Source organism: Antedon bifida, chromosome 5 (genome assembly GCF_963402885.1).
Source record: "Antedon bifida chromosome 5, ecAntBifi1.1, whole genome shotgun sequence".
NCBI classification, from domain to species: domain Eukaryota; kingdom Metazoa; phylum Echinodermata; class Crinoidea; order Comatulida; family Antedonidae; genus Antedon; species Antedon bifida.
The window spans coordinates 25,616,817-25,632,536 of record NC_136230.1 but is presented as its reverse complement, the minus strand read 5'-3'; the positions used below and the strand labels follow the sequence as shown (position 1 = coordinate 25,632,536).

Sequence of the window (15,720 nt, the reverse complement as noted above, 5' to 3'; positions counted from 1 at the left end):
GGTAAACGGAAAGTATTTAGAATGTTATGACTATTTACACACAACAACGCGAAGCGGACGGGCGGTTTCCCGCTCAGGATAGATACCGTACAGTTCTACGTTAAAACAAGCTACTCGCTTTACGTTACCGCTCGTCTGTGTAAATTGGCTTTTACGAAATAAAAAACCACAACATAGGCCTATACCACTTTTTCACCATACAGTACCATATTAGTAAGTGGCATATGAAAGATACCTATATTGAACCATGTCGGGCATATAAATAGTGGTTGCCTAGTGCACACAGCCTTGTGGTTGGTTCTCTTATATTGATAATTGTAAGTGTGTGTACACACAGTATTTGCCTACTCGTCTTGGGGATGTTTACACAATTAGCCTTGCTTTGTTGGTTTAGCCATCAGCATTTTAAGAATTAAGATACAAGTTTGTACACTGAAGAGGAAATAATCAGTGGATTGATACTAGATTATTAGGATAATTGTTGAAACGGTTGACATTGAATGCCTTAAGAGATGTTTAATTAATAGTTACGTTGAGTACAAACACATAGTTGTAAGACCGAGCACGATTATGAATAGGATTACACTAAAAAGTGCAACAATAAAGAGCACCAAATAAAAGACATTTGCTCAGTTTTCTATCATGACGTATTTTTGTCGCGAAAACGTACAATGTGCGCATATAATTTACATACAAGAAAGGAATGCTTCACCAGCACGACAATCCAACAAAATGATACAAATTCGTACATGCACTATCAAACTAAAAAAAGATGTGCCCAAACATGGTAGTGATATGCCGAAATATGGTGTAGTTATGGTGTCATCGTGTCAATATATGGGCACATAACATGTTTTTGTCACATAAAGATTGATAGTGTAGACAGAGCTAGCAAAACAGCGTTGGAGGAGCAGAGTCTTCACATATGAAGTTGGCTCCAAATACGAAGAAGAAGTTTTGAGCTTTAGATAACCTTATCCAATACAACTTTCACAGGGAGGCTAGTTTTTCACAGCGTATTATGTGATGCTGTTACGAAAACGCTGTGATGAAACCTTACTGTATTACAAAGATATGCTCAATGCGCAGGTACAACTGCCTAACCGATGTAAGATAGATTTAAATTTTAAATAACAGTAATACAATGTTTAACTATGGAGAATTTAAAAATAAACTTATTTTACATCTCCATGGTTTATCATCGATGTAATCCTATAGACCTCGCTGGGGCCTGTAATGATTACGACATCTTCCAAGATTACGTAACACGTAAACGCTTTCACATGTGCGTACTAAGTTACGGCAACAAGTCACATTTTGAACGTGTGAAATCTGGTATTTTTATAAAATAATAGTACACAGAACAACATTGTACGGGTACCGTCCACCTTTTAATAAGAAGTGGTCAGTTCGAATCAGGCCTGAGTTGTTTTTAACAACACATCCAAACGATATTCGTCCGATATCAGGATAATTAAAATACAAATAAGTCAAGTGAACATTCATAATTGTTTTGATAGGAAACCTAATCAAATTAGTTCAGTATAATACACCGCGTAGGCTACAATAATTATTAATATTTCATAGATCTGTGGTTTTAATTCGCTTCCAATGCCAGAAGCTCATATTGTTCTATTGTAATCTAAAAAGCATCTAATACTAATTGTATACATAGTTTGATATCTATGGAAGAAGTAATATTATGTACACACGCACAGCTAATTATTTCAGGGGACGCAAAGTTAATATTTTATAGATTTACTTCCAAAAACTGTTGTTTCGCAGTACCTAGTTATTTAGACGGTTCTAGGAAATTGTTGAAATAGGGGAGAATCACGTTTTCAATTTACATAACAACAAAAATTGCGCGATTATTATTATACTAATCTTTCACAAAACTATATATTGGAAAATATTAATATATATATATATATATATATATACTAATTATTTAAAAGCAATACAAGTTATATACCCATTAGTTGAATATTATGTTTCGCAGTACCTAGTGATACTTAGACGGTTCTAGGAAATTGTTGAAAAAAGAGAGATTCACGTTTTTAATTTACATAAAAACAAAAAAATGTGCGCTTATCATTATATCAATTTTTCTATATACTGGAAAATATTTTTAGGCCTATTATTTCTCTGTATATTAATGGTATGTGACAATTATAATTCAAGTTAAGTAGTCACTGGCACTGCAAGCTTGCTCCAGGTTAAAGAGGAACGCTCCTTTGTGACATCATTCAGCTTATTGCTTTAAACCTTAATTAAGAATAGTTTTGATAAACATGTTAATCATGAAACATACAACATGAAGTTTAAAGGAATCAGGTGATTTTTTAAAGATGTATTGTTCGGGCCCTCAAAACATGAAAAAAAATGAAATGAATAAATATGAATACAATCAGACTTTGAAAGGGCAATTTTGCTGTTTTAATAAAGTTATTCAATTTCATAGGAAATAAACCGAACAAAAACAATGATTTCACTTATAAAAAGACAAAAAAACCCTCGTCTGAGAGACGATACATGTTTTTATCTATTGAATCTTTAATCAGTCCTTACGATAAATAGTGATCATGTTTTTCAAGCGCAATGTTTGTGAAAAGAGAGAAATACAGGTAAATGAATTCAATTAGTTTCTAAATTTATTCAGATCCACAATAAGAATTATTATCAATTTAGAATAAGAATGTTTATATCTAAGAAACTAAATTTAGAGAAAATGGACCCGGAATGTAACTATTTCTTAAATTGGAATAAAAATTACACTTCTATTAAATAATCAATAACTATTTTGAACATAATATCTATAGCATTTAATTCAACAAAACCAACGGTTATTTATGACAATGACGTTGAGAGAAGTAAAGTTGAAAAAAGTACATAATCAGTAATACAGTATTTATATAGCATAATATCGATACCGAAACAATCGATGATACTACAAAAACTTGTACATGTATGTTAAAATGCAAGTTGTTAAATTTTTATAGTGTATATATATATATATAGATGCTCCAAGCATTAAACTATATAAACGTGATCAGAGAAAAGTTTGACAGAAAGATAGAGACACTAAAACCTAGAAGGCGCGCACAACTTCAGCAAATAAATACCTCCTCCAAAGATTCATTTTTTAAACAATGTAATGACACCAGACATTTACATAAGATTTAATACTTTCTTTGATATAACATTACCAGACATTCGACCGAACTTACCATTTTCGTTCAATTTCTCTTGATTCCAAACGAAAAACGTAACTAATTCCGAATCAAATACGCATATTTAAATCCATGGGAAAGCAGAGCCGTTCGAAACTCAACTAAACACATCTTCCTCATATCTCACTTGATTCTTTCTGCGGTGATTCTCGTTACCATAGATATAACCAGACGACAATATGAAGATTCTGGAGACTATTCCATTTAGTCGATAGGGGTTTCAAGATTTCATATGGATAATGAATTCATTGATCACATTGTGAACAGAATAAATAAATTTATCTACTAGAAAAGTACACTACGTACGATACCCATTTAAACTATACTTCAGAAGTAATAACAAATCTAATTTATAAGCGGTAATTTCTATATTCTTGAATAATGAAGTTACTTTTGAGTATAAAAATAGAATTAGCGCCTGCGTTTTTCTTTAAAATCAATTTAAAATGTTTTTTCTTTTCTGATTTTATTCGTAAAATACCGGTCGTGAAATTAGTGTTTACATAGTAGGGTAACTGTAGCTTATATGTGTGTATAGTTTTCATGACCACGCTAATGTGTTTGTTTGTGTTTATGTCCGTGTATGTATAGGATATCTCAAACTGTTTTGCTGAACCATAATTTCCAGAATTTGTTTTGCCATCAGGTTAAGGCAGAGGTAATGGATAATGCATGAGCTTAATGATTAAACAAAGGGCTCAAACAGAGGGCTCCAGTTCCTCATAACCTGGTTGATCTATGTCCAGGTATCCATTATGCATGATCGTAATATGCTTCCTAGAACGGGACGCCTTTTCGCAGATTTTTAGTCAAGTGCAACGCGACTCTATAGCTCACTATGTCGGTCGGTTGGTCGGTAAACACTAACTCAAACTTGCACACGCGACTGCAGCCATGTATATGGCCTTGTTAGAGAAAGCCTTTGGGGGAAAAATCGCCGACGGAGAAACTCATCCAGGATACTTTTTCAAATGATTACAAAAAATAATCTGTTAATAAATATATTTTTAATTACATTATTTTTAAATGAAGAAAACTAATTGACTGAGTACAAGTGGGAAAGGTACATAACAATATAATATATTTAGGCCTAGAATAGGTAAAATGACGACCATATTGTAGAATAGGAGTTTACATCGCGTTAAGCGGCCGTCGTATTGTAACACACTTTTCAGCGACATTTTCATGAATATAAATGACTAAGAAACGTGTGTAGGATACCAAAAGCAAACATAGCGCAGTCCGTTTCAAACTATATACTCCTCGAGTGTTTCATGCAGTGCGAGTACACTTATATTTATTAACGCTAATGCAATAGGCTCCGGGTTTTGACTTAAATTGATTGATACGTGTTTATGAGAGCGGTGTATTTTCCTTAATATCAAGTAATGTTTTACGATTCCCAGTGGGACATTGAGCTCAAGAGGAGTAGATTTGGAAAGACAATTAAATCTAGCGGTATATGAAAGGGCAAATTCAAAACAAAAAGTATGCCTAATAATTGATCAATTTGGTTGAGTAACGTGTTGATAGTTTTGACCCTTGACCTTGGAGTGATCAATATTGTAATAATTTTATCATTAGATACCAGGCTTATTAATTCTATAAGATATCGAAGTGATTGACAAATTCATTTAAAACATTAACAAGATCGAAAGGGTTTTAAGAGATGAGGTGGTAAACGCGCTTGCGCAGAATAATACAGTATCATAATCGATTCAGTATTCCATTTTACCGATTGATAGACTTTTTGGGAAAATCTGATATCGAAATGACCTTGTTAAATTAAATTCACCAAATTAATTTGATACTATTAAATAGCAAGGTAAGAAGAATTAGATTAGAGAAAATGATTTTTGGTTTAAAGTACTTACTTTTGTAAAGTGCATCCGATCAGGACAACAATGAAGAAACAATTGAACGTCATTTGCAGACCTGCAAAATCTGTTGATTCAATAAAAAAAAAACACAATTAATTATCTATTGAACTAATAACGGTACTGTTCCAGAATTTGGCAAATACATTTTTAAACAACCTCGTTACAATATTGAACAAGGTTCTATTGAATATAAGTATCACGTGTTCCTTGATAATTGAACAGAAGTTCCATTATTAAATAACATTTTTAACCATTATTGTAAACTGGCAACTTTCTTGGGTTTCTAAGAACAGGTTATATAAAATGATTAAGGACGCAACACAACTTGGTGTAACTCAACGTAAGTGATTTCGCCAATCACAAGCGATGGATTATTCGAACTATCGCTTGCCATTGGTCAACTCGCTTACGTTGCGTCTACGTTATTGCTTTGCGTCCCCAGTAGGAACAAAGTTAAGCAAGCTAATTATTTAAATGTTATCTATTTTCAGTGAATCACAATTCTGGGAATTTACCCAGAGAAGAGTAAAATTACAATGTAATTCACATGTATACACTCATGTACGTAATTTCAATCTTGCCTGGTTTACCATTCTATGGGCGTTACGGTACTAAAATATGAATATGAATTTTTGACAATATGTAATAACCCCTAAAGGCAAAACTACAACAAAGACGGGTAGATATGTAATGATGTCCATTACAAATTAATTAATTTCAATCACAAATCTTTTGAACTCATGCGTTGTCGGGGTGACATCGACTGACTGTATTATTGTTCATACATGTTCAATGTTCACACATTTCATTTGCAAAATTTTCAAAAGTAGGCATAACAATGACATTACAATTTGTTTTATGTACCCAAAAATACGGGCGATTTCCGCTAAACGGCACGAAATCACCGAAAAACAGCTATTTTTTTTAGGTTTTTTCAATGTAACTTTGTTAATAATTGACCGATTTTTATGGCTGTTTCAACATTGTAATGCCTAATTAAGTACCTACGATGTCATGTTATTTTTAATTTAAAAAAACTTAAAACGTCGTCGGCATTGATTTTTAAAGTTAGACGATTTGAAAATTGCCCTGTGTTAAAGAATAGGCTTGTTTTGCCAATTTGTTGAGATCTTTACAAAAACGTTCATAACGTTTGACCTAGTTATCCAATGATATTGGCTGTTCCACCATGCAAAAGCTAATCAATCAAGCTTTCTAATGACCTAAAGTAAAATGTGATTGGTTCAGATACTTCGTCGGCACAGCCCCTTTTTTGAAGCAGTGTCTTGGTTTGTCAGTGACCGACTAGTGTTAAAGGATAGGCGAAAATTTTCGAAGTTGCCCAACGTTTCCTGAGCAGTCAGAACGTAACGTTAAAACTAAAATTACAGTTGCTGAAAAACTACTTATCCAAAACGCTTTATTTTTTCACGAAAGTTAAGAGTTATTATCCCTTATTTGTAATATGTAAATGTATTTAAGATAAGGGAACAGGATTTTTTATATAAGTAGTTTTAAAACACTTGGTTTAATTGAAAACCACCAGCGTGGTTTTGCCGTATTGGCGGACTCGTCCATTTTACTAATAGGAAAAGGATTGTAGCACAAAACGTTGAATTTGACCTATATGGTTTCCATTTCTGTTTTCTAATGTCAAATTAATATTATATTATTAGTATCTCTATGTAATATATAATATATTCATATTGTACTAGTTAGCATCTACATACCGTTATACTGCACTTTAAATTAATGTTTTGGTGATTTTTCAATGAATTGTATACACAGGGAGTTGGTATACCATTGGTTCTACTAAAATTATTATTACTTTTATTTGTTTGTGCAATATTTGAAGATTGCTACAAAAATAGAAATAATTTAAATATAATATATTTAACAGATTAAGTGTACGCACTATGCCTATGGAACAGATTACCTATCGGGCGTAGTTCAGTATGATATTCTATTATTACCTTCTGTATCAGCCTCCGCCCTTTTGGGCTTTTTTTTCTACACAATACTTATTGTTAATGTACCATAGTTATTTTAAGGGGAGTAGTCTCCTAATAAATAGTTCTTAGCACTCTAACATTGTTCTTTTGTACCTATTGTATTGTTTTGTTTTCTTTTATTAAAAACTTTTGTTAACTGTCTGAAAGTTACCTCCTAGTAAAGTGGAACGACCCAATATGGTTCATTAAACACCACTGTGTTAGGGAGCAGATTGAGATCAACTGATAAGAGCCCGACGCACTAAAATTAATTAGGCCCAAAAAACAAAACAAATTGTAATGATGAAAATAAACACACTAGAAAGACGAAAGAGCATCGTGTGCTCTACCAAAATCATCGGACATAGTGTATATTCATCTCGGCGAGAGAGCCATCGTGTGATGGCGATCATTAGTGGAGAGGAGGCTGCAAGTGACAGATTACTTCACTCCATTCTCTATACTTATAAAACCTCTGTGCGTCGATCGCACCGAGGTTTTTAAGAGACTAAAGTTCACCTTATTTTTGTCTAAAGCTCTGTCTACAATATAAAAAAAAGTGTGAGGTGCCCAAACATGGTAGTAATATGCTCAATGGTAGTGATATGATATCTGTTTTTTGTAAGTTGGTCCCACTTTTACTTAATCTAGGAACAATACCATTTTACATTGTTTTAGATCGATTATCTTGAAAAACAAGGTCAGGATTGAACTCTGGATCGTGGAGTCGGAATGAAAGCACGGTATCCACCAAGCTGTAATTCCAATGCATGTAATGGATAGTAGGCCGTATTCACCATTCACACTTAAACTAAAAATAAAAAAATCTCCTATTTAAATGAACATAATTTAAGGAAAATACTTAAATATTTATTGAATTAAGTGAAATACTTAGTATTTAAGGGAAATACCTCGCTTAATTGTGATTGGTGAATACGGCCACTGGTGAATAAAGTAATAAAGTACTACTTAAAACGTAATCAATAACTTTATGGTACGGTATTCATTTAACGCTTTTATTAATTTATTTTTCTTAGTCCAATGGTATTTTCTCTGCATTTATTGTTTGCCGAAAGCTGTTCATTTTGACATTTCTTTAAAAGTTCAGCTGTATTTTATAATTACGTTACCTAACTTAAAAGATGGGAATTCAATTTTTATGGATACAACAACAAAATGACGTCAGAATCGCCAAAATGATGAGCTTTACATAAAGGTTAACGCGGCAACAAAACTTATCAGCATTAGTTTTAATTGTTTTGGTTTTAAAAATAGTAATGTTGCCTTGTCCGTTGTTTAGTTCAATCACGTTTTTCGATACGTCTTCAAAAATAAAAAAATAATATAAGCTACCCAGGTTTAATTATAGATATATTAACTCACTGAGATCAAAAGTTAATTAACGTCCAGCGATTGGTATACTCTTTACTAATCGTTAATATCCACACCTGCTTCGTTAGATATCGTAGGCCTATCACTTAGCCCCTTATTTTATGAAACGATATCTTAAACTGAAGTCAGTTCTTTATCTTTAATCCTTCCAATCCTCCTCCATTATGATTTTCTTTAAATTAATCTTCACCTTGTGCAATGTTTCTCTACCTAATCTTACCTTATATCATCGTTAATTAACATTCGTCATTTGACATTGTACGTTTTCAATCACATCAGAAAAAGAGGCCTAGTACGGCGTTGACAACAAAATACCGAGGTCAAAATTTTCATTCGAACGTTTTTCATTCTCAGCTGGTCAATCTATTGTGTATTGATTTGAATCGTAACACACTATTGATGACGTATGTGTGCGAAAACCAGCTAAAAAAAAAATACACTCGCGTATGACACGCGAGGTCTTGATAAATGATTTCTATATAAAGACAATCATACTTCAGCATTTATGAGCACCAGGGGTGACTTGACCTTGGTTTTACCGTAACATAAACGTTTAATTTTTGATCACTTAGAATATTTTTAAATCTTATTGCATAACACCACTCGACGCGCGCGTACACATCTCCGGTATTATGAACATTTGCGCGCGTGTATAAAGTGGTATGGCTACGATTATGCGTCTTTTGTGTTTCCAAAAATATGTATTTATTATTACAATTTATTTTAAATACATTAATTTTCGATTTTCAAAAATCATCACGGTTAACCAAATTATATTTTCAAAATCACATCTTGACGGGATACTATATAGCCTATAAATAAGTTTTTATCAATGATTAAGTTTGTGTAATACTTGCCATCAAATTGTGTAAGTTTTATGATATTCCGAAATAAAAGAAATTGAATAATTGAAAGTCAGAATATAAGAATTCGTTAACACCTCTTTTGAAAATGGAATCGTCTTGTGTTACTAAACCACTTTATGTAAACTTCAAGAACTTGGTTTGCACAACATAACACAATGTACACCAACATTTTTGTCACAGTTAGATCGTATCCGGGACAACGCGCAATTGTTCTTATAAAACAAGAGTGCAAACGCTTTGGGGATGATTGAACTTGTAATTTTCTCGCCTGTCAAGACCCGTAAACCACACTCACTGATCACTATGTATACCATAGATTAGAACATCAAAACATAAAACAACCCTTTTCAACATTATTTCTATCGATTGGATCGATAACACAGTGCATCGACATTAATTATACGTGCCACTACAAACGTTGCGGTTTTTTAAAATGAAAACTATTATATCATTTTTTTACGCGTCACGCACAACTTTTGATGTTATCGTCGCTCTGTCTACACAAACAAATTGTGTGTGACAAAAAAAGTGATGTGCCCATATATGGACATGATGACGTCATATCGCTACCATATTTGGAATATCATTAACATATTTGGGCACATCACAGTTTTTGTTGTAAGCTAGTTTGATAGTGTAGATAGAGCTTTACATCCGTTCTATAGTATTACATATTACAATATATTGTGGAACACCTCTATTAAGGGGGCACTTACCTATAAAAGGAACAAGGAGCAGTATTGTAACTTTAATGCGTTCCTCTCTATTTTTTGGAGGCATCTTTGAATAAATAATAATATAATAATAAATCGCACCCGGGAAACACTTATTTAGTGGACAGAAAGAGTCAAATGATCTTGGCGCTTTCAGTCGCATTTTCTTCCTCCACCCTTTTTCTTCTTTTTGTCTCGAGAATATATATATATATATATACACGATAAATATTCAACATTTTATAGTTTCAAAAAATGTTTTTTAAAGAGTTTATTTCTAATTTTGCAACTGAGATGGGGTGGGTCTATCAGATAAGCTTTTTAAATAACCGTATAGGCATTATGTTATGCTATTTGGTTTTCTTTGATTCCGTACATAAAAAGTAATTTTATTGTTTTAAAGTCATTATTGTGATAACAAATTTTTTTTAATGGAAAAATTCACCTTTAAATCATTTTTTTTATGTGCAATCGATTAGGCATTATATTATGATATTTGGTTTTCTTTGATACCGTACTTAAAAAGCCATTTTATTGTTATGTCATTATTATATAACACTTTTTTTATGGAAAAATTCACCTTTAGTTCAATTTTTTTTAATTATGAAATACATTAGGCATCATATTATGAGGCTATTTGTTTTTTTATACCGTACTTAAAAATTTTACTGTTGTTAAGTCATTATTGTTGTGATAAAAATGTTTTTTAATGGAAAAATTCACCTTTAATTCATAAAAAAAAAATTGCAATCGATTAAGAATTATATTATGCTATTTGATTTTCATTGATATCGTACTTAAAAAGACATTTTATTGTTGTTAAGTCATTATTATTTTGAAACATACTTTTTTTTAATGGAAAAATGTACCTTTAATTCATATTTTTAAAATGAGCAATCGATTAAAAGTGTAATAGCGTTTTCGGGCGATAGATTCTCACTAATCGTTACAAAGATCGTAATTGCAGAGAAATCAGAATTGTTTTGGTAATTATCAAGGTACTTTGGATTGATATCTAAGTACGCATACATCTCCTTCTCCTCCTCAAGAAACAACATAATGAAATCGTATTCTTTAACATGACCGTATATTGATTGTATCAAGCAACTACATTAATACGTTTTTGTCCGAGAATAGTTATAGTTAAAGGTACTCAGTAGGCCTAATTCTTGGTTCCCGCTAGAAGCGCAACATAGGGATTTAATGCAACGAAAGTGATTTGACCAATCACAAGCAATGGATTATTTGAACTTTTGCTTGTCATTGGTCGCTTGCGTTGCGTCACGTCTCTAGTGGGAACCACGCTTTAAGCTTAGTTCACCAAGGCCATAAGCGCAATGCAAGCGATTTGACCAATGACAAGCGATGGATTATTCGAACTGTTGAATTGCATATCATGGGTCGCTTGCGTTGCGTCACGTCCTTGTGTTGCGTCTCTGCTGTGTAAACCACGCTTTAAAATTTGTTGTCACCATAGCCATAAGCGTAACGCAAGCGAGTTGACCAATGACAAGCGACAGTTGGGATAATCCATCGCTTGCGATTGGTCAAATTACCTGCCGTTTCGCTTACGTTGTTGCGTTACCTCCTAGTGATAACCAAGAGTATAATTAAGGCATTGTTTAAAATTTAGTTCGTGCAGTAGTTTGCGATGTGTAAATGTTTATTTCTTGTTCAAGTATTCTATGTATGTATTCATCATCTTAGTAACTAGTGGCAACGAATAATATTTGGTATACAAAAAAGTACAACATGCTTACCTAACTAATAATGCCTTGGGGTATCTAAAATAGAAATAACTTAACGGATTTAAAGTGCGATTTCCCGAAGCATCAACCTCCTAAACTAGGGCTGGGCCTAGAGTAGGCCTAACTAGATGGAAACGTACGGTGATAATAATTGTGAACAGATTCTATGCCTAAAGTGTAGGCCTACTTTCTATATTTAAAACAAGGATATCAATGACAAAAATTAAACGGAAATGGAAAAATGCAATGTTGATGAGTTATATTCGAAGGAGGCATTTATTCGGGGTAGGCGTTTATTTGTTGGGTGTAATATGGTATACGCGCTACACCAATTTAATCTCATATATTATTTATTGCGTACGGTCAGTGCCATAACGCAGAGGCCCACGTGTGTCTCGGGTGTTTTTAGACTTTTTCGACATATTTTAATGCCTGCTTTTCATCTGGACACTGCTCAGGGGGCCCATAAGATCCGGAGCCTCTCGGTTTAGCCGGTGAGCGCTAATAGCCGTTACGCCACTGCGTACGGTTTCACACTCGCGGCAATTTTAATAAGATTTCTGTTGTCAGAGGACTATTGAGAATGAGAGAAACAGACCTACGTTTCTACATATCTAAATATGACATTAACAAATAGAAACGTATTTCTATACACGACGTTAACCCCGGTATAGCTCGAACCCAAAATCCCGGTCAACAAGCGTTACTACCTGCTGAAATATGACGTCATTTACCATCATGATGTACATAAAACTCGTTTACAAATTCGATATTGTAATGCATGGGGCGTGAGCAGAGCACAGATGGATGAGGTTGTCTAACAAGATTAGGCAATTTAATCACGTCTCGACGACTGTGACTGAGGATGACATCACTCAAGATGATACTGTCAAATAATATTAAAATATTCGTTTACCTTCTGTGTGCTACAGCCAAAATATATTAGTCATAAAGAAAGTTATTATTCATTATAGAAAACCAGAAACCGAGAGAGATTATTCAAAAAAGAGGGCGCATTCAATTGATTTTTCATATTCAATGAGTGGCAGCGTTTCATAGTGGCCGAACGGTTAAGCCTTAAGCTCGGTTCCCACTAGGACGTAACGCAGCGAAGTAAAGCTTGGTTCCCACTAGGACACTACGCAAAGACGTAACGCAACGCAAAGTGATTTGACCAATCTCAAGCGATGGATTATTCGAACAGTCGCGTTTGATTGTTCAACTCGCTTGAGTTACGTCTACGTCCTTGCGTTGCATCCTAGTGGGAACCAAGCTTTAGCAACTTAACCAATCACAAGCGATGGATTATCCGAAAATTGTCAACTCGCTTCTGTTGCGCTTACATGCTTGCGTTGCGTCCTAGGAACCAAGCTTTAGGCAGGGGCGCGGCGCCACAAACTGTGGCAACAAAAACAGAAAAGGACTTGAGGTCCAGTGTACATGTTGTACACATTTAGCCCGTGTGCATTCGGATAAGAGGGGGGTTACCCGGTGTACTGCTGGTTCAGGTCCATCATCTTTTTTCGACTTATGAAAACTCTTTGACATCTTTCGAGATACAGTAGGCCCACAGTACATTAATTGATAAACTCCGTTAAAACAAAGTCAGTTATAAATTTGATTGTAACGGGGGCGAACGTTTCGTCATTTTCGTTGTCCACATTTGGAAAGACATTTTTTTTTTTATTCGACAAATGTGTTAAAGCGCCACCTGTGTAATTTAAAATACTGCATTAGCTCCCGATATTGTCACTTTTCTAGTTATAAACGCGGTAAATGCAGCCCTCAATAGCTTATTCAATACCGGCTAATTTAAAATACTTCATTAGCTCCCGATATTGTCACTTTTCTAGTTATAAACGCGGTAAATGCAGCCCTCAACAGCTTATTCAATACCGGCTAATTTAAAATACTGCATTAGCTCCCGATATTGTCACTTTTCTAGTTATAAACGCGGTAAATGCAGCCCTCAATAGCTTATTCAATACCGGCTAATTTAAAATACTGCATTAGCTCCCGATATTGTCACTTTTCTAGTTATAAACGCGGTAAAATACAGCCCTTAATTGCTTATTTAGCTAGTGTCGAAGAGTGAACATTAGAATTATATTAATAAAAGAATCGTACGATATCAGCAAACAAAATGGCTTCTTGATTCACCGCACCGAATTCTGAGTCCGAATTCAAATCGTACAAATGGTGTGAATGATGCTTACCACTAAACCAATTCACGATATTTTTTTCAGGGAACCGGACCGAATACAGGCGAGATGTGAAAGCAGCTTTACAACAGAGCTATGTATACAGAATACATTGTACCTTAAGCTCGCATTACAAAAACATCAACATAAATGTGAATAAGTAATCCAGACATAACAATATTAAGGCAAGCTGTCAGAGATTTCGACTCCTTGGCCAAATTTGCAAATTTCGGGAGATAACTTTACTAGTAATTGACCTTGCCGGGTCGAAACAATTCAGGAGGTCGGAAATCACGGATATCGATACGTAAAAGACAAAACGAAATGATTTTTTAATTAGTGTAGTAATTAGTATTTTAATTATTAGTGTTTGAGAATGACCGTAGGCCCTATCCTCCATTCTAATATTAAGCGTGGTTCCCACTAGAACGCAACGCAGCGACGCAAAGTGCTGTATTGCGTAATCACAAGTGGGAATCGACGACGCAATTAGTGCTGCAAACATCGTAGGTTTGATTTCACAAACACAATGATTGGAAGGGAATTTTCTTACGTTGCGTCGCAAGTGGGAACCAAGCTTTAGAATAATATTATTTTTCAGGAACGTAAATACTTATTTTTTAAACACTGTTATTGCATTAACTAATCTGCAATTAAATTAAAATGATCCAATAAGTGTCGCAGTTTAGTAATAAGTGCCTCGGTCGAATAAAGCCTGTTTTCCTGTCGACGTTATCGTTAACAATAATCGGCGATCTCCTACGTAAACATTGAAATGTTAACGATTTACAGGAAAAGGTACTCGCTATCAACTGGATTGTTTTCAAACAATCGTCGTTGAACTGTTAACGATCAACGACGATAGCGTCGAAATAGTGGTAGCGACGCAAGGTAAGCAAATGCCCTTCCAATAATTGTGTTTGCCCCCGCCTGCGTGAAATCAAATCTGCGATATTTGCAGCAGTGTTGCATCGTCGGTGGTTCCCACTAGCGACGCAACGTAACGCAACGCAGCGACGTATAGACGCAAAGTGCTGTATTGCTAATCACAAGTGGGAATCGACGACGCCACATTGCTGCAAACATCGCAGGTTTGATTTTACGCAGACGGGGGAAAACACATTTATTGGAAGGGCATTTTCTTACGTTGCGTAGATTGCGTTACGTTGCGTCGCTAGTGGGAACCAAGCTTAAATAAACACCTAAATTTATGTCCCGACTAATTCAACACGGACACTTTTAAGCACGTCACTTATTTGCTCATTTACGATATAAGAATACGTATTATATGAATGCTTTTTAATAATGTTTAATATTATATTAATTGGTGCATGAAACAAATAGATGTCTATTTTATGGATTTAAAAACGTTGGAAGTAGGTCTACAACATAGCAAACACACGGTTAAAGTATACAGTAGATCGTGTCAATGCATTTTGTAATGTCGGCAGGCGATTACGTACCTCCATGCATTTTTGTTGTTATTTCTGTAGAATATAACTTAAATATTATATTATAATAATAAAAGATAGATTTATATAGCGCAAATAAACGATGCCTCTATGCGCTCGACATTAAAGATAAAGAGTGGAAAACAAAAGATGTATTGTTTCCATGACATTTTTTTGTTGCTGAATATGCCATTTTAATATCACATATTAGTTATCCATCTTGACCAAAAATTGGATCGAAAAAA

General features: G+C 34.2%; 2 protein-coding genes across 2 annotated transcripts in view; one reads left to right on the top strand and one right to left on the bottom strand.

Moving 5' to 3' along the window:
- Positions 1–3,450, bottom strand: part of LOC144843146 (guanylate cyclase soluble subunit beta-2-like) — a 40,932-nt gene extending 37,482 nt beyond the window's left edge. The window contains exon 1 of the mRNA XM_078699869.1: positions 3,231–3,450. Coding sequence (XP_078555995.1) covers positions 3,231–3,233 — 3 coding nt within the window. The 5' untranslated portion in view covers positions 3,234–3,450. The remainder of the gene's footprint in view (positions 1–3,230) is intronic.
- The window catches only part of LOC144843148 (ankyrin repeat domain-containing protein 61-like), an 81,989-nt gene that overhangs the window by 8,791 nt on the left and 57,478 nt on the right, over positions 1–15,720 (top strand). The gene's annotated exons all lie outside the window — the stretch shown is intronic.